Consider the following 27,158-nt stretch of genomic DNA (forward strand, 5'->3'; position numbering starts at 1 on the left):
AACATACTTACAAAGCATTACAGCTACCGGCTGGCTGCATGTGCCTTACAGCACACTGGCAGAAGTGGCCTTTTCGTCTTTCAAACAGATCCTGCAGATATCTCATTGCAAATCCCCATTCTTCATATGAAGCCAAAAAAGCTAATGAGGTACGCAGGTCCAGCACGTGACGTACTGGGCTGTGGCAACAGGTAGAAGAAACACGTTGTGGAAAGACATCGCACAGCGTGCTAAAGATGTGATAAATACATTTCCAAATGGAAATGCCGTAATACTGGACATCTGAACCCGTGCCCACACATTTAATTACTGCCTCAGAAGTGTTCCATAGGCAAACTGGGACTCCTGAATACGTCAGCCCCTCAAAACAGCTACTCAGGGCTTTCTGTATCTGAAAATACCAGCTAATAGCTGGAAAATCCTTCAGTGATGGGCAAGAGATAATAATTTATATAATCGAGATACCATTAACATGCATCCTGCTTTTTTACTTCAGTGGCCCAGGTTTTGTGGGATATTTTTCATTTTCAGTAATATGAAATAAAATCCTCTGACAAACTAAAAGGAGTATGAACAAATAAGTAGAGTTATATACAAAGTAAACCATGTCTATCCGTACAGTAGAAACAACATTTTGGCTTTGTTCTTGCTTGGCTTGTAGGAAAAATAATAGGCAAAATAAAAGGAAAGGGAGTGCCGAGACTAGCAATCCAGATAATGAGGGTACTATAGTGAACTGTGAGACTATTTTAGGTTCAGAGGCCTTGATATCTGGCCTCAGTTCTTCAGTGTTAGGTTTTCAGGTCTTCAACCGAAGAGTACAAACTAAGTGAGGTCATTGGGGTAAGGAGGTGCTAGCTGGAAGAGATTAGCACCGGGAGGACAAGGATGCAGACCATCCCATCAGCCCAGCCCATCAAGCCCACTTGTTCTTAATCTAGTAGACTGAGTGATCAGTCTGGTGACCTGAAAAAAAGAAATTTAGTGATTATACTTTGAGGAGTTAAAGTAATGGGATGCTCGGTGTTTCTTATGTAAGAATTGCGACTTGATTTTAAGAAAAAATTGTAACCACGTGGGCAGCCAGGCACTGCAGCAGGCTGCCCAGAGAGGCCGTGGAACCTCCTTCCCTGCAGAAATTCACCACGCGACTGGACATGGCCCTGAGCAAGCTGATGTAATTGAACTTGCTTTCAGCAGGGGTTTGGACAAGATAACTGCTGGAGATCCCTTCCAGACAACATGAGACTGTGATTTTTATGAACTCCCTTTGTAAAAGAAGCCAGTGTAACTTTAGTTTTGCTAGAGATTAATATGATGTTTTTAACAGACAGGTCCTTGGTTATTTATTTGCCTGTGATTGAGCTTGGTGATGCTCTGGGCATAGTGCAAAACTATCTCATACAGTTTTATAGGAAGGTTTGACTAAATGATCTTGTTAAGTCTGAAAGGGTTTCTGTAGCTTTGATATATTGGTCGATTGGGTTACTTTTTCATCTGCCTGCTCTCATATGGCTGGATGGATACTCTTGCATGATTTTTCAGTTAAATCAAAATGCATAGTCCTGCTCAGCATTTATTCTTTAAATCTACATAAATAAATGTTCATGACAGCTCACAAAATATATGAAAAGAAAAAGCTTCAGTTAGCAGAACTTGTTTTTTACAGGCAAATATATACAACATTTTTGGCTCACCCTGAATCCACTCTTTTGCTTGTCAAGTTTCCTGAGCAATTAGGAGACAGGCAGACACGCATCTGCTGGACGGAGAAAAACACTGTTCTCACTACAAGGACGTGCAGTCAGCTGGTGTATCTCAGCTAAGAATGATTCCTGGCTGTGTGAATGCTCTGTTTGGGTCCCATACATAGCACTAGGCTAGTACTTTGTATATTGAAGCTCCAGAAAACTGACTTTAACTGTGTGGTTAATGGAAGGACCTCCAGGGCTTCTTCTCCAACACTGAAGCATACAGGCAATGTTTGGAAGTATGTACTCGCAATCATCTCTAATTAAACTATGCACATAGATTATAGAATCATAGAATGGTTTGGGTCGGAAGGGACCTTTAAAGACCATCTAGTCCAACCCCCCTGCTGTGGGCAGGGACATCTTCAACTAGATCAGGTTGCTCAAAGCCCCGTCCAACCTGACCTTGGAGCAGGTCCTGCTGTGGGCATACAAGGTGCTGCCCTTCCGTGCAGCCACTGCTTCGCAGCAGTACGTTGTAGGGACTTCAGAATATCTTGTTTGATGCACAGAAGAGATTATGTAGCCCTCTTTCCAATTGCAATGGTTATGAGATAAAAGACCTTTAAAAACAGAGGAAAATCAGTCACATCATTGGGCTTTGACTGGAGAGAATCAGACAGAATAAAGCCTGATTTTGAAAACTAAGTGTTACCTCTTGCTTTAGGTCACTGCGAGAGTTGTTCTGTTCTCAAAGCAGCATGTGATGTAAAACCACAAGCTGTTTGTTGTACCCACCTCAGCAAGGCCGAGTGCTTGACAAAGTGCATATCTGCTCTTTGCTTTTAAGCACTAAGAAATTTAAAGTGTACAAGGAAATAGGTGAACACCCCACTCCCGCCCAGATTTGAGACTTTGTGTGGCTTTCATGTCGATAGCACATGTATGAGCATAGAGCCTCAGGGAGAGAAGAAATAAGTGTTGCTATAAATACATTAAACCCAGACAACTCTCATCATCATTTGAACCCTTTAAGATGGGATTCTTCTTCTTTTGCAATCTGACATGCTTCTGCCATCCGGCCCTGCTCTGTTAGTAGTGCTGCCTAACAACAAGAAAAGGCACTTCAGATTCCAGAAAGTGCAGAACTTATTTAGATTAAGGAAGACAAGACTAATGGTGTGGTAATAAAACTGAACATCCTCGAGCTGAAGTGCAGTGATTGATTTTTAGAAGTAAGTTTAATACTAACAGTGCATTATGTTGGAAAAATATTCCGTGTTCCATTTATATCTTTGTTTACTACTAGGAGGAAACTATAGGAAGTTAAAGGGATTTTCTTTGCATTGGTGATATTTATGAGTCGGCTCATAATTCCCAACACAAGCCATACTTCCACTGAAGTCAACTGTAAGGTTTCAGTAAAGACCAAAATCCAGCTATTAGTTAATAGGAGTAAACTGACTTAGAGAAAGAAGACCTAGATCTTGGTACATTGAAGAAATTATCAAAAATGTTTATTCTTGATGCCGTTATGACATTATTCTGCCAAATTTAATGAGCTGCATTTGTGGCCACTTAGATTTCTGTGGTAGCTGTGAGGGTTGTTGGGGCTATAAAGTAGTCTGGACTTTTAAATACTATTTTTATGGCTTACCATTTTTTGAAATTCTGTCATCAATATATGGTTTGTTCAGGACAGACTTGCACTTTCATCTTCATTCTCCTGAATGGAGTATTTTAAAGTATTATTCTGTATTTCAGGATATAAAAGGTGATAAATTGTTCCTGTCTTAATCAGCCTGCTGAATGAAGGCATCATAAAGTGAGCAGATTAACTGGTATTTGTCAATTTTAATCGTTTGTACCATTCCTCCCACCGCCACCACAGGCTGCTATAGTGGTGTGGTACAATACACATCAGTTACACTCAGGAACTCTGATGTTTCCACTTAAAATACCTTTTTCTATAAAAAAAAAAAGAAAAGTGTGGTTTCTTGTCTTATCCAGTATTCTGATAACATGTGAGACTTAATAGCATTTAATGACACCAAAAAAATTAGAAACCCCATGCAAAGCCAAGTATCCCATAGATTCTTCATCTATATCATGAAAGTGAACATTGCTGCCATAGTAATTGTGTAATTTTGCAGCCTGGAAAGCTATTGTTGGACAACTTGTGAGTATTGCTTTGTTCATTGTTGATACTCATTTGTTCATATGTCTGGAATAATAACAAATTATTATAGAGTTAGCCAAGGGTTACTAAGAGGCCTTCTTGAGGGGTATGATCATAGAATCATAGAATCTTTGGATTGAAAGGGACCTTTTAAGGTCACCTAGTCCAACCCCCCCTGCAATCAGCGAGGACATCTTCAACTAGATGAAGAGTAGTTCTGTTTACTCATGTACTGTGGTGGCATATTTACATGACTACATTTGAGTGGTCCTTTCCCTTGAAGAACTCCTTTCGTTCCCTGTGTTACTGATCATACACCACTGAAAAACAAATATAAAACCAAAGCAAAATCCAATATATAATATACTACTGGAGAAAAATAAGAAAAATAAGGGGATTGGTTTACGTTCCAGAGCTCTTCCTTAGAATGGACTATTTTAGGTGAAAACGCACAGCTGATCCTTCGGTCCTTACCTTCAATTAAGATGTAAAACAATACTAAAGTATTTTCATTGATCATAAGTTACAGCTCATCTTTTAAATATGCTCGTTTGATAGTGCTTGAGTATGGACTTAAGTATAATAATCATTTTTCAACACAATAACCTGACATCCAGAAGTACCTGTGCAGAGTAAAAGATGTACTAGCAAGTCCAGAGAAAAATTTCGTCCAGATAAATTCTAACTCCCAGACCATACCCAGGAATTGTCTAGGAAAGTGTTATTTGTCCCAAGCCAAAAGGTCCTCACAATTTAATGGTGTAGACCATCCGGAGCCATCGGGCGTAACAGTCCCATTCCCTGGCACAGTATGATTTACTAAGGGTCTGGTTGAGTCACACTGAGTGGGGTTAACTCCAGAGGCTGTCAGACAGGCTTTTTTTTCCCAACCCAGTGTGGTGTCTACTTAGTCTTAGCTGCACTGACAGACAATTAGATAATAAAGGCGAGTGATGTCTGGCCGCGTCACAGTCGGTCATGCCTTAGCTTCTCCAGAGCCAGAGCTGCACTCCGGCATTGAGCAAAGAGGAGACTCTTACTTGTGGCACAGAAAATACGCAGCAGCCCTACAATTCTGTGGTTCTTTTGATTTTTCCCTCTTACTCCAAAAAAAACCCAAACATGTGGTAGTGGCATATTTCTATCTTAAAATCTGAAGACGTGAAAAGCTGATTTTGAAGTGGATTATGCTGGTGATTACCAGCACACATTTTTTACACATCTACACATTTCTTATATAAAGGATTATTTTTCTCATTAGCAAGAGATCTGAGAATAGTGTGTTAGTAAACATTTTTATGGAAGAAGGTTCTTTGAGTATTTCCCTTTGCCCTAGATTGTGGACGAGGTTAGAATAACTAGACTGCAATGGGAAAATGGTTTTACAAAAGAAATTATGCAGTGGTTTTCATTATTCCACCTTCCTACTGTAATTCTTTTAATTTTCTCTATTGCATTATAATAAAGTTTTTATCTTAGTTTTGTATATGTTCTAAAAAACTATCTAAATGTTGCAGCCTGTACTCAGTGATACATACAACATAGTTTCTATTAATATATTAAATTAATTTTCTTGGGAAATATCTGTGGTGAAGCAAAAGGTGCTAGGTGAGCTACCAGACTTGTCACTGGGAGTTAGGGCTATTTGATGCAAAAAGAAATAAAAATACCTATATAGTTGTCTAAATACAGATTTGTTTACTAAATTAAGCATTCACATTTGAAAAATTTTCTACAAAAAGACCTACTCTTTGGGTGTGACAAAAGGAGAGTTTTATTTTCTACAGATTTGAGGCACCTGTAAGTTCAAGCAAGGATCCTGGGATGCAAATCAGGATCATGCTTCTCAATCTTTAAAGTAGTTAAAAACTGGAAGAACACATGCTTTGTTCTTCTTTTTGTGTCGAAAATGTCTCTTGTTGAAGCCAGTGAAAACCTTTTAGAAAATATCAAGGTCACAAGTATCTCTGAGCATTAAACCCATCAGAATAAGCATCTCTTCCTTTTCTTTTCTTTTCTTTTCTTTTCTTTTCTTTTCTTTTCTTTTCTTTTCTTTTCTTTTCTTTTCTTTTCTTTTCTTTTCTTTTCTTTTCTTTTCTTTTCTTTTCTTTTCTTTTCTTTTATTTTATTTTATTTTATTTTCTTTTCTTTTCTTTTCTTTTCTCTTCGCTTCTCTTCTTTCTTCTTCTTTTCTTTTCTTTTCTTTTCTTTTCTTTTCTTTTCTTTTCTTTTCTTTTCTTTTCTTTTCTTTTCTTTTCTTCTCTTCTCTTCTCTTCTCTTCTCTTTTCTTTTCTTCTCTTCTCTTCTCTTCTCTTCTCTTCTCTTCTCTTCTCTTCTCTTCTCTTTTCTTCTCTTTTCTTTTCTTTTCAGCTGATGTGCTTGCTTAAAGAAGAATGATGCCTGCTATATAGATCCCTGGAGAAATTTACCTTGATGTTTTATTTTTTGTCTAGGATGGAATGGATTATCAAATGTGCATTTAATGACACTTTGATTGGTGTCCCATAGGTATCTGAGCTATTTAATTTGCTTGGTTTTGATTACATCTCCTGTTATAGCCTGTTCATTGCTTTGTCAATATAAGCCAAATACAATCACTTAGCAGACACTGCTAAAAATATGACCCCTTAAAATATGACAGAAAAGGTCAATTTAGGTTGACAACACTTTTTTTGACACTGCAAACTTAAACTCTTTCATACTTGATGAACTGTTCTAATTTTTAGAGTGAATAAACATCCTGTAGGGGAATGAAAAATAAAATATTGTTTAAATAAAGTCTATTCATCAGAGCCTGAAAAAAATCACCTTTCTAAACCAGTTGCTGTAAAAGCAAGTTCAGTTCTTAAAAAAAAATTCAAACATTTAGTTCAGTTCAAATATGTATATTTCTGAAAATGTTAACAATTAATCCAAACAAAAGTATAGCTGCAAATTTATTTTTTTATCTCAAGAATTGCTTTTAAAGTTCCCTGTCATCCAGTTTATTTTCACACTTTAAGACAATGAGGTCTTTATACTCCACCCCTCCAAAGACTGTTGTGTTGTTTCGGGGTAGGAGACAGTGTGGTATCAAGCCCTTAATGTGTTACACTCTTCCACTTGAAGAAAAGGTTGACGTGCAAGTCATTTGAAAGGAAGCCTACAGGAGAAATTTATGAGCTTTTTCTATGGGAGAGCGCTTATTCTCCATGCAGCTTTTGTCAAACACTTTTAACAAATTGTAATAACCTTTGTCATATCTCATTTTCTTGCATAAACAAGTCACATTGAAACTATAAATGATGGAAAATTTAATCCACATGGCTTGCACTATCAAAACTGTTAAACTGTATTCTTTTCCACCATGTCAGCAGTGCATTATCTGTTTTATCGAAATGTTGAAAATATTAGTTTTTAAGGGAGATACCACAGGACATGCATAAATGTCCTCCTCATGCCTGCATTAGCCAATGTTTTCACTTTCGGTTCTTCTTGAAACTAGGAAAATGCTCCGGCGTTCATCTTTCCATATCCTGTGGGAGAGGATATTTCCACCCACCTCTAAGAAACATCTGTGAAGCACACTGAGGCTGACAGGAGCTGTCAGGTTTCCACTGCCTTCCTGTCTTGAGTATGCACAGCTGCTCCAGGACGCAGCGTGGTCCACCAGCTCTCAGTCTAACAGTAGGCATACTTTCTGCCCTATGGGAATTTAGTGCCTTGCAAATCCTGTGCATCTATAACAGTAACTCCTAGTCCAGGAGATGCTGTTTTTCTCTGTCCCCATCAGCTCCGTGGCACACTGAAGCTGTGGCATCTCCCTTTCACACACACTGAGGGGTGAGAGTGCTGACAGCATCTAGCCGAGGTAGGGACCTCATGTAGGGCAACCTACTTATCAAGTATCGGTCTCTGTGCTTTTTGTGAGAACCGTTCACCAAAACTGATGGTCCCAGTGAAAGTATTACAGTGCTATGAAAGACCATCTCTTTCCTTCCTTTCTTTATAGGGTTTTTACTGGGTATTGTATTCACTTATCCAAACCTATAATGGATCTGTTCGTGCTATACATCCAGTATAACCTTCAGCGCAGTTATTTATCTAATGCCTAACACATATTTTATGCATTCAAGAATTAAAAAGTCATTTAAAGGTGATACTTGGGTACTCAGCCCAGCAAGATCCTGATCACTGTTAAGAAAACATGGGCACTGCTCCTGGCTGTGGGAAGGAATTACTTATGGAGGGGCTTTAATACCTTCCTTGTAGATTCAGACCTTGTGAATGCAAACAACTTTCTGTAAGTTTGCAAGCAACTGCATTAGTTCTGACTTGGTACCAGTGGGAAAAGTAAGAACTACTTTTTGGTCATAGTTAAGGTCAGCAAAAGCTTTCAAACATTTTCTACCTTCCATACAAAATCCAGGATGATGGCAGTTCCAATGGATTGCAAACAGTTTTGGTCATAATCCTGAATGTTCTTGCATTTATGGGGATTAAATCAGACTTCAAATAGTACTGGAACATAACTCTGGTGGTCTAATCGCTTAATTATGTCACTTTAACAGTGATATATTTTTATTATTTACAGAAAAGGTCATAAAACTGTTTGCAGATGTTTAATTTTTTATTATTTTAATTCTAGCAGTAAATAGTGTAGCAAAGTAGCTTTAAAAGATCTTCCCTGAATGTATTTTTCATGCTTACAACATTCCCTGAGTAATGTTTCAGCAATTGCTTTAAGCTGAACACCCTCTACCATATGAACAGCCCTTAAATCACAAACTATAGTAAAATTCTGTTGAAAATTAAATAAATGGAGAATTGGTAGTTCCTAATTAACCGGTAAGAAAAGTTTATGAGAGACAGATTGAATAAATATCAAAGCTTCTGAGTTATATTATCTTTCCTAAATTGGCTTTTCTCCAATTAGTGTACGCTCTCAGGAGCAGGGGAATAAGATGAAAGGATCTGCATCAAAACTGATTACTGCTGAAAGAAATTGGGAGTAGCTGCTTTTGATAAAATACAAGACTATGGCAGTGCTTGAATAATTTTATGGGAAGTTACTGCCCAAGGCATATGTTTTACTGTCTGATACCAAATGCATGAGGAAAGACCATCTGTTTTTTTCAACCTGAACAAATATATGATCCAGATTGAACCACTAGAGGCCAAATATAATTGCTTTGTGTTTCGCTTTGTAGGACTCTCCACCTACAGCAGCCTCTTCTTGTATAGCATGTATCATAGCACACAGTTCAAATCCTGGCATTCGAAAAGACTCTTTCCTCTATTAATGGTTATAAAATGACTATCCAGGGCTTAATGCAATCCTCTACACTTCATCCGTCACTGGAGAAATAGTTCATGATAGGAAAGAACAACTTATGATACACTTTGACCACCACGGACTTTGAACCTTAGGGATTTATTTTTGCTGGACAGATCCTTGTTTAACACCCAGCCAGGTGAAAGGCATCGCTGTATCCCCCATGCCTTCAGTTCTTGCTGGGGAAAAGGTGCTTTCGTTGCATGGCCTAAGGAAACAGCTTAAATTTTAAAAAGTAAAAACTGAATCCTGACTATTGGTTTACTTTGAAGAAAAGCACATCAGTGGTAAATAAACTACAGAAAATATTCCAGAATACTTAATCCTTTTACTTTTGTTGCTAGCATTATGTTTTACAGCGCTTAAAAGTATGCTTTTAGTTTTGCAAGGCTAATAGGACTGGGTTTCTGCCCTCCCCCCAAAGTGCTTGCAGTCTAATTTTAGACATAATATGCTGAATGGCAGTAAAAAAAGTGCCCAGTGATGGAGGGAGGAATGACGGATAGAGGGGCAAGATTTGAGTGTGTGGGTGGATAAATGCAAACATTTTTCTTTTGTTCTTTAATAATAATAATAACAAATGCTCCATTCCTTGTAGAGTTTCTGGAAAAACTGAGAACAAAAGGTTATAGAGGTTTGGAAAAATATCTTTCCAAGATTATTCTTAGGTATTGCTGTGAGGATTGGATGATCTGCAGAACTATGTCTACCAGGTGCTAATCTAAACGGCAGCTGGCTTTCCTGAATATTTACCTTTATTTTGATTAATACACTGCTTAACTGTACTGGTTCCCTCTCCTGACTCATTTTTCTTATCTATCTTGAATTAAAACTGTGTCCATAGTGATCTTTTAAATCACAGTCCTGAGGAACTACAGCAAAGGAAGTGGTGGGTAAGTGGAGGATGGTTTTGTGACTGCAGGACTGGGCTGGGACTTAAAAGGTTCAGGTTTATTCCACATATAAAGACTTTCCGTGTAGCCTTAGGCAAGTCCCTTACCTTTTCTGTGCTGTGGTCTCCAGCTGTGATATGTGAACAACAAGCTTTCTTTTTTCCTGCTGCGCCTGTTTTCTATAATTGTGCTTTAAGACATCTCTTCCAAGTGAAAACTTGTATTGTATTGTATTGTGACAAGACCCAGTACAACTGGGCCTCCAATTTTAGTTGATATTACTGGAATACAACTAAACAAGAACAATTTTTACTACCTAAACAACAAGGAAGCAAGAAAATATCATTTGAACTGATTCAGGACTTAAGAAATTCAGCAAAAGGAAATGACATCCTTTTACTGTAAAGTCTTAGTCACGTCTTAATTTTATTTTGCCCTCCATGAAAGCCTTAATGAGGAGAAACCGCATTTATGCCTGTGCCAGTAGGATGTAATTATAGGGGGGTTGTATCTGAAGACTGTAGCAGCTGAAACTACCAGTAACGTTCTGGGAAATTTTCCTGTTTTAAAAAAGTGAGGGAAGGAGAGCAAAATTGCTCACAAAGCTGATTTTTGTCACTTGAATGAGTTTTTTGTTAAATCTTTAAGCGTATATATGCGATCTTTATCTTTCTTCAGTCTGGAAGACAGACTTGCCAATGGTATATGCCAGAGATGCCCTCTACCCTCCTGGATAGTGTTTTATTTACAGTTCTTGATAGATCTTATATGCAAGCTCCTACCAGATTTGATTTTCAGAGGAGAACTTCTCCCCAGCAGTTAAGTGATACGCTATAAAATGTGCCTCCAATGTCTTATCACACATTAGGTTTTCTGCTAGAAATTCTGAAGAAATGGACTTATATTTTTGTCTAATGTACTGGATATATTGCAGCACTACTATATTATAGCACTATGGAAAGTCCGTATGTTGTAAGGAAAAGAGTAATTTTAGCTCCTGAAGCACAAGTGAGGGCAGATGTAATAATACATCGATGTTTGTATTCATAGAAGAATTTAGGTTGGAAAAGGACTCTTCAGGTAATCTAGTCCAACGTCCTGCTCAAAGCGAAGCTCACTTCAAAGCCAGACCAGGGCCTTTTCCAGCCAAGTTCAGAAATCTCCAGGGAGACTTCACAGCCTCGCTGGGAACTTGTTCTGGTGCTGAACCACCTTCACTCTGAGGTTTTTCTTCCTTATAGGTACTCATAATTTCTTTCCTGCAGATTGTGTCTTCTCTGTCTTCTTTATAACCAGAATTAGATAGCTGAGGACAGCAGTCAGAGGTCTCAGCTGCCCTTTGTCCAGGCTGGACAAACCCAGCTCTGCTCAGCCCTTCCTGTACATCGTGCATGTACAACGCCTGACCACCTTGATGGCCCTCCACTGGGCTCGCTTGAGTTTTTCCATCTCTCTCCCACACTGGGGAGCCCCAAACTGGGCACAGCACTCCTGATGTGGTCTCTTACATGCCAAACAGTGGCAAATAATCACTTCCCTCAATTCCCGCTGGATACGTTCTTGCTAGTACATCTCAGCATGTGGTTGGGTTTGTTTCATTGCCGCAAGAGCACATTGCTGAATGATGTTCAACTTGGCCACCAGGAACACTCCCCTATACCTTGAAAAGGTATGAAAAGCTGCTTTCTGTGTCTTCAGAATTTTTGTGTTGGTTAATGGAAAGAGCATACTGAAGAGCATATGCACCCTTTACATAGATCAGTAATTTCTATGCCTTTTCCCCTTGTCCATGGAAGAGATCTGAGTCCCTTTTGTATCAGGAAGGAGCCATTTGTACTTTCTTGCAGGTATATATCTGCATTAGTTGCAATACCTATTCATGTTGGGTTTGAGCATCTGCTAACAAGAGTCCTAGAAATTAAGACAAAAGCCAAAGGTCTGCCCTTTTTTGGTTGACTCATTGCCCAGCATGACTGACAAGTATCTTAAGAGGGAAATTAGCAAAACATTGATAGAATCAATTATCACTACTTGCAAAATCCAGTTCAAGTGCTAGAATTTGAAGTATAGAACATGTACCGCCTTGCACTCACTCGCTGCTGATCAGTCATCAGTCAGTTCATGGTATTGTGGGTGAAATGAACTTCTCTTCTGATTTATTTTATAGATGGTTTCACCAGCACAGTGGCCTTATTATTGGTGATGCAGTGCAATAGGAAAGGATATTCCTTATCATCCGCAGTATAGGCGTCAGAGCAGTACCAGCTCTGCAGGCTCATGTTTGTACACAGCACGTGTGCTGCATGCTTTAAGGGTCGGACATGCAGAATTTCTACAGTGCTTGCATCTTCCTCGCAAAGAGATTTAGCAGCATGTCGGTGCTTTGCTTTGCCTGTGTGTATTTGTCAGTACCATGAAACATGCAAATTCATGCAAGCTCAAAATTGCAGTCATGTTTTCCTGATTGTAATCACATGACTTGTGTAAGACTTTCTTGATTCACACCTTTGTTTTAACTTCTTCAATTGATTGTACAATATTGTTTGTTCCTAGAATGGAGTCTGGTTGTTTAGGGCAGTGATGCCATAACTCAACTACCTCTCAGCTTCTGGTAGTTTGTACAAGTTGTCTGTTGCTCAGAAGGAAGTTGTTTAAGGTGGGCAGAGTCATAGCAGTTAGGTGCAATATGCATGTGAGCTCTTCAGTAAGCTTATAGAGCAGGTATCTGTGGTCAATTGTGAGAGAAATGATTTTTCAGTCTGGGGAGAGGACTCTCCCATTGGTGATCTTTCTTTAGAGCCACTAAATAAGGGTAAAGAACTGGCTGGATGGCCGAGCCCAGAGAGTTGTGGTGAACGGCGTTAAATCCAGCTGGCGGCCGGTCACAAGTGGTGTTCCCCAGGGCTCGTTTCTGGGGCTGGTCTTGTTCAATATCTTTATTGATGACCTGGATGAGGGGATTGAGTGCTCCCTCAGTAAGTTTGCAGATGACACCAAATTGGGTGGGAGTGTTGATCTGCTGGAGGGTAGGAGGGCTCTGCAGAGGGATCTGGACAGGCTGGATCGATGGGCAGAGGTCAACTGTATCAGGTTTAATAAGGTCAAGTGCCGGGTCCTGCACTTGGGTCACAACAACCCCATGCAATGCTACAGGCTTGGGGAAGAATGGCTGGAGAGCTGCCCGGTGGAAAAGGACCTGGGGGTGCAGGTTGACAGCCGGCTGAACATGAGCCGGCAGTGTGCCCAGGTGGCCAAGAAGGCCAACAGCGTCCTGGCCTGTATCAGAAACAGTGTGGCCAGCAGGAGGAGGGAAGTGATTGTGCCCCTGTACTCGGCAGTGGTGAGGCCGCACCTTGAATCCTGTGTTCAGTTTTGGGCCCCTCACTACAAGAAGGACGTTGAGGTGCTGGAGTGTGTCCAAAGAAGGGCAACAAAGCTGGTGAGGGGTCTGGAGCACAAGTCTTATGAGGAGCGGCTGAGGGAACTGGGGTTGTTCAGTCTGGAGAAGAGGAGGCTGAGGGGAGACCTTATCGCTCTCTACAACTACCTGAAAGGGGGTTGTGGCGACAAGAGTGTTGGTCTCTTCTCCCAACTAACTAGTGATAGGATGAGAGGAAATGGCCTCAAGTTGCACCAGGGGAGGTTTAGATTGGATATTAGGAAAAATTTCTTGACCGAGAGAGTGGTCAGGCATTGGAACAGGCTGCCCAGGGAGGTGGTGGAGTCACCATCACTGGAAGTGTTCAAAAAACGTGTGGATGTGGTGCTTCAGGACATAGTTTAGGGGACATGGTGGTGCTGGATTAATGGTTGGACTTGATGATCTTGAAGGTCCTTTCCAACCTAGTGATTCTGTGATTCTGAAATATATCTGGACTTCATAAAGGTAGAGGATTGTGATAGCAAAAGTAGTGTCTATGTATATGACTCATTTCTCCAAGAAAATCTTGTTTCTTGTGTTTATTTTCATTAATTCTACCAGTGCTGCTCAAAGTATGTGGGTTTTGTAACAGGCCATTCTAATGTCTTTAATGAACTAAGTTAAGGAGTGATTGAATTCCCTTCTATTATTGAAGACTGTTCATTGATAGTCTTCTATGAATGTTGGTGAAGTTGGATCAATATAGCTACTGGATCGGGGTTCTGAAAAATATTAACAATTATTAATATTCTTTCTTTTTCAGTTTTCTCCTTGTGTTTGGTTGCTTGATTTTGTCCGTGTTTTCTACTATTCCTGAACACACAAAACTTGCCTCTGGTTGTCTCTTCATTTTGGTAAGTGAAACTTCTAAATACAAGATGGTTTTACAGATACTTTTATATACACTCAAATCCTCTCCCTCACCATGGAGAAAATAGTATAATTCTTGAAAGCTTTAAGAAACCAGACTTTTCATCAGGATAATGAAAAAACAATAAAATAGAGGATTCTACCATCTTTTTCTTTAAAAACAGGTCAGGTTGTATGAAAATGGTAATAAAGTACTTTACTGCATCCTCTTCTTTGCCTGAGAATTGCTGTGTTTTATTACTGATAGTTTTTCTATTGCAGTTTGGCAGTGACTGAGCATGAAAGACCTTTGATTCTGCTGCTACCATTTTTAAAGTCAGTATGTAGTAAGAGGCACTTATACTTAAAATAGGAAATAATTTTGGTATCTTAGATACCAATTTGTGCTAGCTATTGGTAGATACTGACATTTTAGTGGCAGTTGCTGCAGTAGGATATGGTAGTTTCATTATTTCTTCATAATACATGCTTTTGTATTATGTTTATCTCTCCTTTTTCCCTTCCAAGGTAGATATAAATGGCTTTAATCCCTAAAAGTGCTTAACATTTTTCATTCATTGTATGGACGCCACTTTATTCATCTGCTTCTTGATGGACCATTTAGTTATGCAAGTGATGGCCTGAGGATAGGCGGTAGCGATCATTAAAATGTCACTGTATACCCAGAGTTACCATGGTTATCTCAGTTCCATGTACACTCAGACTGTGGCTCGTAAGGTAGTGCCTGGGGTGAAGTAACTGTTGACAAATGCCAACGTTGTAATTGTCATCACTGTATATATCCAAAAGCCCTGGTCTTCACAACAGCTCTTTAATTAATTATGGCGTGAGCAGACCGATAAGCATAATTACGGTGTATGCTATGTCTCTACAGCACAGTGTGCTACTGCATCAAGATACCTGAAGTAAATGCCCAGAGCTGGCGAGGTGCAGGAGTGCGGTGCTCTGCTTCATCTGGTGGTTTCTTAGCAGGGCTAATTAGGGAGAGCCATGCTAAATGTGGTATTTTGCTTCCTAGTCATATTAGCCCTTTTGCTTGAGAAAAGATCAGGTGGCATTAAACCAAGTAAAAGTGATCAGATTTAACAGAAACATAGAATAGTTTGGGCTGGAAGGCACCTTTAAAGGTCATCCAGTCCAACCTCCCTGCAATGAACAGGGACAACTTCAACCAGATCAGGCTGATGAGTATAATCTTATACCTAGTCCCATTATTTACATATCTGAACAACACTTTGCAAATTGAAGCTTGTTTGAATGTTCTGCAACTAGTTATATTATTGAAATTACTGCACTAATTGCTAAGATTTTGACATAGAAAACAGGAAAATTTGATTAGGCTGAAAAAAAACTATTTCTGATAGCAGGTGCTTTCCTAACAAGTAATCCGTTTCCCTGTATATTTATGCAAACCGGTCGTAGAAATGCCATTTGTTCTGTCATAAAATATGCATTTCCCATGAGCCACGTATTTGTTGATCATGTTGGTACGCTTACCCCTGCTGATTCCTCAGCTGGCTGATAAACACATTCCCTGTGCTCTGCCACAGCACTCCCGGGAGCCGGAACGTGGAGTAGCTCCGCAGAATCCTGGGTTTGCTCCCCACGCCGGGCAGAGGCGCGGGGAGCTCCATCAGCCGATACCCCAGCCCTTGTAGAGGTGTCCATCAGCGGAGCAGAGCTGCTCGGGGTCTGTGGCAGGAAACTGCAGTACTTTCTACTACTGCGGCTTCAAAGATGGACTTTGTCCATCCTGACAGTTCTGACTGTAAATCCTGTGGCATCCTCTGAACACAGAAATGGCCTTAAGGAGGAAGAGGGTGGATGGTTAATCCTTGAAGCATCAATACTAGCCTGGTCCAACATTTCTGTGCTATAGCCTAGTGTCTTCAGCAAACCCTTGGCAGGAATAAATCTAGCGATGACAAATTTTACGGCTCCTGCTGTGGGTCTCTAATGGAGAAAAATAGAAACACAGCAAAGTATGAAGTTCCAGAAGCAGGCTAAAGCTGAGTGGTTTATTCCAGTTTGCTGATGCATGATTTGCTCCTTCTCTGCATACTGAATCATTAGCTGATATTAGCAATGTTATCAAAGCAGACTTTTGCAACTGCAAACCAAGAGAAAAATACATTTCTACATTAACTCAGGAGCAGTTGTTTTGGCTGTGCCAAGACATAGCTGCAGTCACTAGAGTTTTCGCAACCTTTTCTTCGCAGTGATTCACACAGCTCTTACAAATGTGTCATTTAGTGGAGACAGTTGTATTAACTGTCAGAGATCTGGTTTAATACTGTTTTGCTTCATGCTCAAGATGGAAGGTATATGTTTATTTTCTAATGAAGTACCATACAAATACAGCAATCTGCAGAGCTGCCTGCTGGGTTTCTGTGAACTGTTTGCTTCACAGATTTATGCCAGATGGTCCCCCCTACTGCCATGTTAATTGGGTAAAGAGCTAATGTAATATTCCTTCAGCTTAATACCTGAGCTGCTGCCTGCACTGGCACCTGTGGCTTTTGACGTATTGCGGCTAGTCACAATTACACGGGGAGGTTAAAGAGGGAAACGTAGATAGGCTGAGCAAAGCTTTCCTTCCTTCTCAGAAAGGCCAGAGGAGCTGAGAAGATTATTGTTCTGCAATCAGTCAATCCCATTTATCTCCTTGGCCTTACAAGGGAGCAGAAAACATATCTCCTGATGACTGCATCCTAACTACTCTCTCCGAAAAATACAAGTGTGCGATAGCTAGAAGTAAATCATTGTTTAGGCAAGCAGTATTAGCTGAGGGCTTCTGAGTGTCAGCAGAGGTTAATGGACTCGTCTGGACGGCAGAAAGGCCTGAGCTCTGCTCCCAGAGCTGACGCAATCCCGCCCTGCCGCGTCGTGCCGTACCCAGCCAGGGCTTCAGCTCCGGCACCTGCACGAGTACTGCTGTGCTCCTGGGCATCTTCTACTTAGCAGGGGCCTGTCAAGGGAAACACGTTTAATATTTGAATTTTATGCTTAAAATAAAAGTCCTGCAGATAAGTTAAGTGCATCTTACATACAGAAATGTTGGGTTGTTACATCAGCAATTAATTAATTTGGTTAGATTTTTGTCCAGAAATAATAAGCCTAACCAGGGGGATAGCATCAGATAAAACTCCTTATACCAACAATGATAATTATGCTTTAACCTTGTCTGTGCACACAACTTCTGGCACTCAAGTTGCAGCACTGATATATCCCAGACAGACAGTAGAATAAAATCTACTTCAACATCAAAAAAGCCACAAGCAGCCGAAGAATCCAACTAACACAGCAAGAAAATAATCTTTCATGTATTGCTGATCTCCTGCAAGTACATTTGCTGGCACTTTATCAAATAATAAACACAAGGGAAGTAAAACTTGGGCTGTGAAGGCAAAATGAAATCTTTTGGGGAAGATAGCCAAGAAGGAATATATCTGGAACTGGAGGTCATTCGATCTCATGACCAAATTCTCTATATTTTAAGGTCATTTTCAACTAAAGCTATGTGAATAACCAGTTTACTTCTGTTTGTTTGCTGTTAGTTCAATAAAATAAATACAATAATTTCAGTTAACCTACAAAGACTTGACAAATTGAAAAGTCAAAAAAAAGTCTTGGATCAAATTAAATGTTTCATTTGACCTGGCATAAAATATTATTTGTGTATTTGAGCATTTGAGAACTTTTGGCTTAAAAGTAAAATTGAGGCTGTAGGAAAGAAATGTCATTTTTATTTGAAGTGACAAAGCATTTCATTTTTTTCATAATTTTCATTTTTAATCAAGATGGAGAGATTGCAAAACTCATGTGAATTTCTGCAGGACTGGTTTTGTCAAATCTGTTTTATGCTTTTCTCTGAAAAAGACTGAGGTAGAAAGCTGTACCCCGTTCTGTAGGTTAAGGGCCTCGGAAAATGTACTCTAGGAACACATCCTTCAGGCAGAAATAGCTCCCCAAGACATAAAAGCAATCAGCGTGCAGTAGATGGGTCTAGCATCTACATGTACTGTGGTCACTTACACAAATCCAAAAGAAGAGTCTAGTAAGTACTTCCAGCAATTAAGATCTTTCTAACATTCCTTCCTTCTTTCAACATCTTCCCATAAAAGAAACATAGGAAGAGGATGAACATTGGTTAAAAAACATAGCGTATAACTGCTCCATAGAAGGCAAGCCTGTATTCAATTTGTCTCTGCTCTAGGAAAGGGGATCTGTCCATAGCCATGTACTCATACAAATCTGCTACAAAATTTTAAAGCTGGGCAAAGTGGGTTTAAAAAAGGGAGATGGATAGTGCTCACATCAAAACAGCATTTTTCTGTTTAGATTTATTGTCACAGAACTTGAATCCTCTTGCAACGCTTGGATAAAAGACCACTAGACCTCAGTAGAGGACTGCATGGATGGCTTTGTAGGGCCAGCTAACAATGCATAAAAGGAAAAACTGAATGATCTTGAGAGATTTCAATTATAGATGCATTTCTAACAAAGAAGGTAGGGTATATACTACATGTTATTGCAGTTTTGTCGAGTTCTCTCCCAAAAGAAAGAGATTAACTGATCCCTGAGCTAAAAAATGAGTGACTTTCAAGTTTGCTAGAACTTGTCAAAACTCAGAATCAGTATTTCTCAGGAAATACACATTTTCAATGCCTTCTTTCATCCCAAATCAAAGCATGGCTTTGAAATTTCAAAATTTCTGCATAGAAACCTCTGAAAAATTATGTTTGTTAGACACACAACACTGATGTTATCAAAGACAGAATAAGAGAGGGAAATGTAATGTTCATAAGGTCAAAGCCTTCATGTTTTCAGTCTTGTTTGGATTCATATACATTAATCTTATAATAAGGTGATAACATGTGCATAAAAAAATTAAACCATGTCATAATAAACTACCTGTTAGTTGTGAAAGAATATATTCTTACCTTATCAAAACAAATAAATTCATGTCTTTGCTGATTAAATTGATACTCTTCTATTATGTATACTGATTTCATCAAATCAGAGCTGACTGTTGTTATAAAAATTTGGACCAGATCTCATCACAACTGCGTGAGAATATTTATGTGCAAAAGGGAGAAGACTTCCCATTGGAAATGTAAGTGCTGGTTGCATTTTTCTGAAACTAAGAGTTATTAGCAGGAAGTCTGACAGAAAGCAAAAATGTAAATGAAAAGGTGAAGTTATTTAAAAAGATATCAGTAGATGTCCCCAAAGCTGTAATTCTTCTGCCAGAGGGTAGCACTGGCAATACCAACCAACCAAGCTCTAAAACAAATAAGCACACACTGTAGCTATGGAGAGAGATGATTGTAATAATAAAAATTATTTCACAATCAAAGAACATGGCACCACACATCAAACTGTAAAGGTATTTATGAAAAATCTGTTGTCAACAGTGCTGAGGATGATAAAATACACTTCGAGCACATCAGAGAATAAAGATGTCTCAATACTGGCATAAGCCTATTATTGATATGTTTCCAGGCTTGATTACATTGTCAGTAACATTTTGTCCTTTCTTTTCTTTTATTCTTCTGTATTAAACAGAAAAAAAAACTTTGTAAAGAGAAGAATGAAAAATCACATATTGAATGGAATAATTTTTCTCTTGTAATTAAAAAATGCAATATATTATAGTTCTATTGGGAAAGCTTAAATAGGTTTGATGACTAAAGATGACTAAAACAGCATTATTATACATAATCTGCAATCAGAGCAAAGAAAAATCTCATAACTGCATCACTTAAAGAAGGTAGGATAACTATGAATGGTTACCTCAAGTAGTACAGCATTCAATAGCACATGCGTAGAACGCAAGAGAGTTTCAGAGTCGCTGCCAGAGTGTTGCCCAGGCAGGCAGAACTACGAACCAGGTACACTCCAACAAGAAATCTCCATTTACTGTGCAGTGTTAAGATCACTGCAGTTGCCACAAGTCAATGGCTGCTGGATGAAGTACCATCCATGAAATTATTTTCCATTCTTTCTGAATGAACAGGGCATGTGTAGACAAATAGGCAGTGCGGTGCAATGAAGAAAGATGGATGGAAACAGCAATCCCACAAGCAGTGTTAAAAGTAACACAACTCATCACCTGCTACAATTTTACCTTTAAAGTGACTAACCTGTAGTAAAAAAGTGAGTGTTGATTTTTTAAATGGGTACATTATACTCTTTTATATTTTTGTTATCTGTTCCTATATCAGAGCTGTCACTTAGCTTACCTTGTCCATGACATTACATGGCTACATGCAGAAGGCCAGGAGACAAGATACTAGTATTGTGAACAATCAGTTTCTGATTCTCTTTGTTTCCCAACACAGGGAAGACTGGCATTCAAAGGTGGAGAACGTATTCTTAAGAGGGAAAGGGCTGTCCATATTATTCGCAAAAGAGCCTTTTAACCAGCCGTTCTCTCTAGGAGAACATAGAATCTCTAGGAGGATTTTGAGAATAAGAGTGGACAATGGGGAGGATTACAGGTTAGTGTTGGGGTGTCAGTATTAACATATATATAATTCTTTGAGGAGGAAAAAGCACATCTCCTTTTAGGCTAATCAACGCATTGTGCTAAAGGACCGAAGCAGCTGTCCTTGACCTCCTTTAAGGACAAAAGAGCTACACCCCTTGCTCAACAACTGCTCTTCCATGACATGTTTTCCTTCTTGTTTTATCTGTTTAAGTGGTAACAAGGTAGCTTGGGAAGCCACTTCCAAGTCAGAAGTGAAACATTTTCCACAGATGCCGATTTGTAATAGTTTGTGTTAGACTCTGCAGTATTGAACTTTATTGGCTTCCTGCCAGAGTTTGATAAGGATCCAAACTTGTTATATGGAGAGCAAAAGCTACCTCCTTAAAAGAGGCAACAAACAGTTTAGATTGCAACAGTAAAAATGGATAGATACCAACCTCTCTATCAGAAATTCAAACCTGACCCTTGTTAAGGAAATACAGATTTGCCAAATGGAAATGCAGAATGTGTCTGCAGAGAAAAGCCGAAGTATGTGGTTATAAATAATATGTAAGAGAAAAGTCTACAAAACACTAAATGTCAAAGAGAAAAGAATGCTGAAAAAGGCAGAACATCAGTGATATGAAAGCTGTTTGGAAACCGAGGGAACACCCACCATCTGAGTAACATACAGAAACTGTAATCCACTCAGTCACTTTGCACAGATGTGACAAAGCATGCAAAGACATAGATTGCAGCAGTCAAAATGTGAACTTTCCTCAAGCGAGAGAAGGAATCTGTTCACAGGGTTCAGTTTAAAACCTGTGAAGTCAAGCAAATAGGTATCAAAATACAGGCAAATATAAAAAATATCAATAAGGATCCAGAGCAGACATACCTGTAATAATACAAGAATCCAAAGAGAGTTTAAAATGTAGGCAATGGTAAATACACAGACACACACTGGTACTAAGTCCAGTCCTGAGGACTGAGAAATGTGGGTGAGTTACAAAGATGAGTTAGCGAAATACATACCGGCCATTTTAACCTTGTAGGCTTCCATGGAGTACCTAAGGAAAGGGTGTATGTCACGGACAGGATAAAAACTTTGGTATCAAATCTGAACCAGACAGGAATTGGCTGATTGTACCATATGAAGATATGATCACAGGAAATGAATGTCTCACAAAGATATATGTATGTTTTGGAAAGGATGTGGAAGGGGTTTGTTCTTTTCTTTTTCCAGGAGACCAAAATTCCATAAGCCCTGAAAAAAGATAATAGGAAAAGCTGCAAAACATTCAGCAAATGGCATAATTTGTAAAACACAGGACTTGGTATACTGACTCTCAAAGTCTAGTTATTGGACTGAAAAGAGGAGACCAAGTCAACGTTTTCACTCAACCTAAGGAGTTGAACAAAAATATCGTACCCAAAGACTTGTTCAAGTAACAGAAATGTTTGATGAGATGACAGAAGTCGGTATCTTCAAGAAACTAAACATATAAACAGGATTTTGGCAGATTGGGTAAGGTGCCTTTCAAGTCCAGTTTGCTAAAAGTTACCAATTGTCAGAAAACACTTTCTTAAAATTGATTTCTGAACTCATTTGGTACTGGAAACATTTCAGTGTATGTCAGAAGAAATCACTTAAAAAAAGGACACAGCAAATATCATTTGCAGATTCTCTAGAATTTAACAACTCCAAACATGCTAAGACTAAAAAATAAAAGAATAAATATCCTGTCCTGCTCAGGATGTCAACTGCTGTCAATACAGCATGTCAGCTGTTATCAGTTAATTCACATACATGTGTTCAGCCGTAACAATTAGGCTAAACCCCTTGCACCAATACAAAATTAACATGGATGCCAGAGCGTAAAAGGATTCAGAGTCTGTACTGGCTCTGGCACCCGTTCTGCATTTCTTTTGGGCACAGCAAAGGATACCAAATTCTTCACAAACGTTTCAAAAGTAAGATCTGGGAGCTGTGTTGCTACAGAGACATGTGCTTGAACGTCTGCCTGTAACATGTGACATCAGAAATGTGACTACAGCAGAAAAAAATGCGTGAAGAAATCACAAAGGAAATGCAAAGGCCTGGGTACAGCTGTACAGAGCTTCGTTGTTTTCAATGTGTGGATAATTTTAAAACCAAAACGAGACCATTTACTGCTGATAGCTCACTACAGAGGAAGAAAATGTGAACGAGCACAAAGCAGGATACAAAGTTGTTTGGAAAGTAGAAATTTATTCTATAGTGTGAGTTTTATGGCTGTCAACTCCTTTCAAGAATTCTCTCAGAAGTGTAGTTGTACCTGACACATAAAGAAATGATCCAGCAGAAAGCAACGAGTGCAAATGGCTGGAAAACACGGTATTGAAGGGTGATGCTGTACCTGGGGAAGAGCTGGGTAGGCATGTTGGGTGGCGATCTTGGGGTTTCCCATTGCCATTTTCCCAATTTGAAAAAGGGTTTTCAGTGAATACACCAGGGTCTTCCTAGAAGAACCACGCCCGCCAAAGGGTAAAAGCCAAAAGGAGTTTTAGGATGACTTTGCCCACGCAGGCACCGGTAATCGCGGTAACCGCCGCGGCCAGCAGCGGGAGCACAGCTGGCCAGCGCGCCTGCGTGGCACTCGTTCCTGCGGCACCAGCAGATCCTCAGCGGCCGCTCCACAGTGTGAAGTGGGTCTGCTGATCCAGGAGGGTGTCTGTCCTTCCTCCCCTGATGCTGAGGAAGGTTAGCCCAGTTTCAGTGCTAGGAATCGTGTATTGGGTCTGATACGGTAAATACTTGTATTTACTTTATGAGACACGATGAAAAACATAATTAAATGGCAGCTACCTAATTCTGGTGCCTGCTTTTACTATCTGTTTCAAAACTGGTTTTACTTGACATAAAAATGTTGGGCTTTTTTCTGTTCAAAGTGAATAAAGAAGCATGACTGATAGGTGCTGTTTCAAGTAATAAAGACAAAAGGCTAAGAGGGAGTTGGATAGCATAAGTCCTATATAACATGTGGCTAATTAAAACCAAGCATATCACTGTGATTTTAATATGATATCAATAGACTTGTAGCTCTGTATTAGATTAAAAGGCACAGAAATGATTTCTCAATAATCCTCTATTAACATAGAATCAACATGGGAAATCTTAATCATAATTGGGAAAAGCAAGTGTAGTAAAAGTATCACATTCATTATAAAACTGATAAATGATTAAAAGGTGCATAAATTTAATTTCATGCTTATTGTGTGTTGCACTGGGAGCTGAACTGAAGTCCCTGGTTGTGATTTATATGCCACTAATAGGGTCTATTCTGGGTTATGTTTTCAGATATATGGCTGCCTCTCCCACTGTTAAACTGCAATTGGAAAGAATTAAAATATTAGTTCCTTAAGTATATATATGCACGTGTAGATATACTTGTTAGCTGTTTAGATCAAAGATCTCCCCTTCTAATGCTGAATCAGGAATAATAAAAATGTGTATACAAATTATACTATTATTTTGAACAATAATGTATGCACATATTCATATCTGCTGATTTTAAACTGGAAACTAGCCAGTAGAACAGAAGTGTCCCTAGTCCTACACCAGCTTCTGCATCACAACTATTTAAAGCTCAAACCTTCCTTGGGTTTCTCTGAGACAGACTAGTGTTATGCTTCATATCATTTCCTGATAGTATCTATTGAAAGTATAGAGCCCAACTTTGGTGCTCGATACGTTGAATTAGTAGAGAGAGGGATGCAGAAGCTGAGGCGTTATGTTCTTGCTTTAATTGAATGAGAAAACAATCTCATCCTCTTTGATGATGAATAATAAAGCATTGCTATTTGAATAGAATCATACAATCATACAATCACAGAACGGTTTGGGTTGGAAAGGACCTTAAAGATTCAACCCCCCTGCCGTGGGCAGGGACACCTTCCACTACACCAGGTTGCTCAGAGTCCCATCCAACCTGACCTTGGACCCTTCCAGGCATGAGGCATCCACAACATCTCTAAATTTACCCTCTGCCAGTTTAAAACCATTACCCCTTGTTGTACCCTGCTAAAATGTCTGTCCCCATCTTTCTTCTTAAGCCCCCTTTAAGTACTGGAAGGCTGCAAGAAGGTCTCTCTTCTCCAGGCTGAACAACCCCAACTCTCTCAGCCTGTCCTCACAGCAGAGCTGTCCCATCCCTCGGATCATTTTGGTGGCCTCCTCTGGACCCACTCCAACAGGTCTATGTCCTTTTTATGTTGGAGGCTCCAGAGTGGGACACAGCACTCCGTGTGGGGTCTCACCAGAGCAGAGTAGTGGGACAGAATCACCTCCCTCGACCTGCTCGCCATGCTTCTTCTGATGCAGCCCAGGATATGGTTGGCTTTCTGGGCTGCAAGCGCACAGTGTCAACTCATGTTGACCTCCTCCTCAACCAATACCCTCCAAGTCCTTTTCGACAGGGCTGCTCTCAATCCATTCTCCACCCAGCCTATATTTGTGCTTGGGGTTGCACCGACCCATGCGCAGGACCTTGCATTTGGCCTTGTTGGACTTCAGGAGGTTCACATGGGCCCACCTCTCAAAACTGCCAAGGTCCCTCCGGATGGCATCCCATCCCTCTGGCATGTTGATCTCACCTCACAGCTTGGTGTTGTCGGCAAACTTGCTGAGGGTGCACTCCATCCCACTGTCCATGTCACCAACAAAGGTGTCAACTACAGTAAATAGTATCAGCTATTCATCGTGTGTCACCATAAAGACATTTTAGCAGCTGGTGACATTCTTAATCCAGTCAACCGTAAATTAAAGGATGAGAATATGTTTATTCTCCCTCTTTTCCAACTATTTGGAAACACTGGACTTCCCTGTTTATGAGTTATTAGGGAAGAGGGGACACTTCCTCAGCCATATCAGATGACATTCCTCCTCCTATTTCTGCTGTTGTAGTGTAGCAAGTCTGTGCTGATTTACACCAGATGAGCATCTGCAGTGCAGCTACACTGCAGAAATTTTGTCTTCAGAAGGGAAACACTTGTGGCCTTATTAAAGCTTATTTCAGGGGATTAATTTGATTTGTTCTAGTTCATTTCCCGGGCTTCTGACAATGTCAGTTGTAGACCCAGTTCTCCTATGAGCTCAAGGCAGGGAGCTCCTTACATCAATCTACAGATCTGTTGTCCTACTTTGTTAGCATTTAGAATACTTAACAACACAATTTCCATACAAGAAATATAATTAAAATAGCCGCAGAGCCATTGTCTTGTGGGCAGATTTCTTATATCCAAACCTCATCTCATTTACACGTTGCAAAATAACCGGGAGCATCCTAGAAGAACAGCACAGAGTGCTCAACTTTGGTCATTTTCTCATCTTGAAAATGGCTCTAATTCCCGGAATTTACGGTCTAAAACCAAGGCACCTGATTTCAGCAGCAGCAAATTATTTTTGGTTTTAATAAGCAGTTAAGTTAATGAACAAGAAAGCTATGATAAAAAGTTTTTTGCTGTTGTAATGTTATGTTTAAGGAAATCTGTATCATTAAAAACTACCTGAGACGCATATTAATGTAGAAAATGTCAACAAAACATCACTTGTATCCTAAGTAACTAGGGAAAAAAAAGGGGAAAAAAAGTGCTCATCGTAGCTGGACTGTACAAAGCATGCTTGTTTTAAGTAATTATCAACCTTATTCATTAGAGTCCTCCAGGACCTTTTGTTAATAGAAAAGTTGCTCTGGATGACCTCTTATTTCCCTTTCCTACCATTTGTGTGGCCTTCGTCGTTCCAGTGGCAGAACAACCACGGCACATGCAGATGTAAAATTCTTCAGGAGCTTGCTGGCACCTGTGCTCCTTATGCCCAAAACAACTGAATCTTTTAAGCCCATGTCTTTCGGCTTTGCTTCTCCTGCATACGCATAGTTCCCTGTGACAACTGGAGCTGCGTATGCAGAAACGTTTTGGAATTACATCAGTTTGGATGAAGTGTGCTTTGAGAAGGAAGAAAGACTTTCCACTGGCCAACCCATGAATGCATCTGCCATAGCAGTTACTAGCGGGGGGCTAACTGTGAGCTTAAATAGCCAAAAAAGTTACAGATTGTGGTAACTGTGGTGCAAGGCCAGATGCAGCTGTAATGGGAAAAGGATGACAAGATAGGGGAAAAGGAAGAAATGGCAATGGCCGGGGCATCTCTGCTCTACATAGGAAGGGAAAGGTTAGGTTTCCAGTAAGTCTAAACTTGCTCATCAGTTCAAATTCAGCCTTGCAGAATTTTGAAGGAGGACAGATTTATCAAGAGCGCAGGATTTTCCCACTCTG

General features: G+C 39.7%; 1 protein-coding gene across 5 annotated transcripts in view; it reads left to right on the top strand.

Annotated features, from left to right (window-relative positions):
• The window catches only part of KCNQ5 (potassium voltage-gated channel subfamily Q member 5), a gene marked incomplete at both ends in the record, with an annotated part of 300,511 nt that overhangs the window by 199,670 nt on the left and 73,683 nt on the right, over window positions 1-27,158 (top strand). For all 5 annotated transcript variants that reach the window (XM_081998435.1, XM_081998437.1, XM_081998439.1 and 2 more), the window contains one exon: window positions 14,262-14,352. In XM_081998435.1, coding sequence (XP_081854561.1) covers window positions 14,262-14,352 — 91 coding nt within the window. The remainder of the gene's footprint in view (window positions 1-14,261; window positions 14,353-27,158) is intronic.

The sequence above is a fragment of the Phaethon aethereus genome (genome assembly GCF_964289735.1).
Source record: "Phaethon aethereus genome assembly, chromosome: 3".
Taxonomy (NCBI): Eukaryota; Metazoa; Chordata; class Aves; order Phaethontiformes; family Phaethontidae; genus Phaethon; species Phaethon aethereus.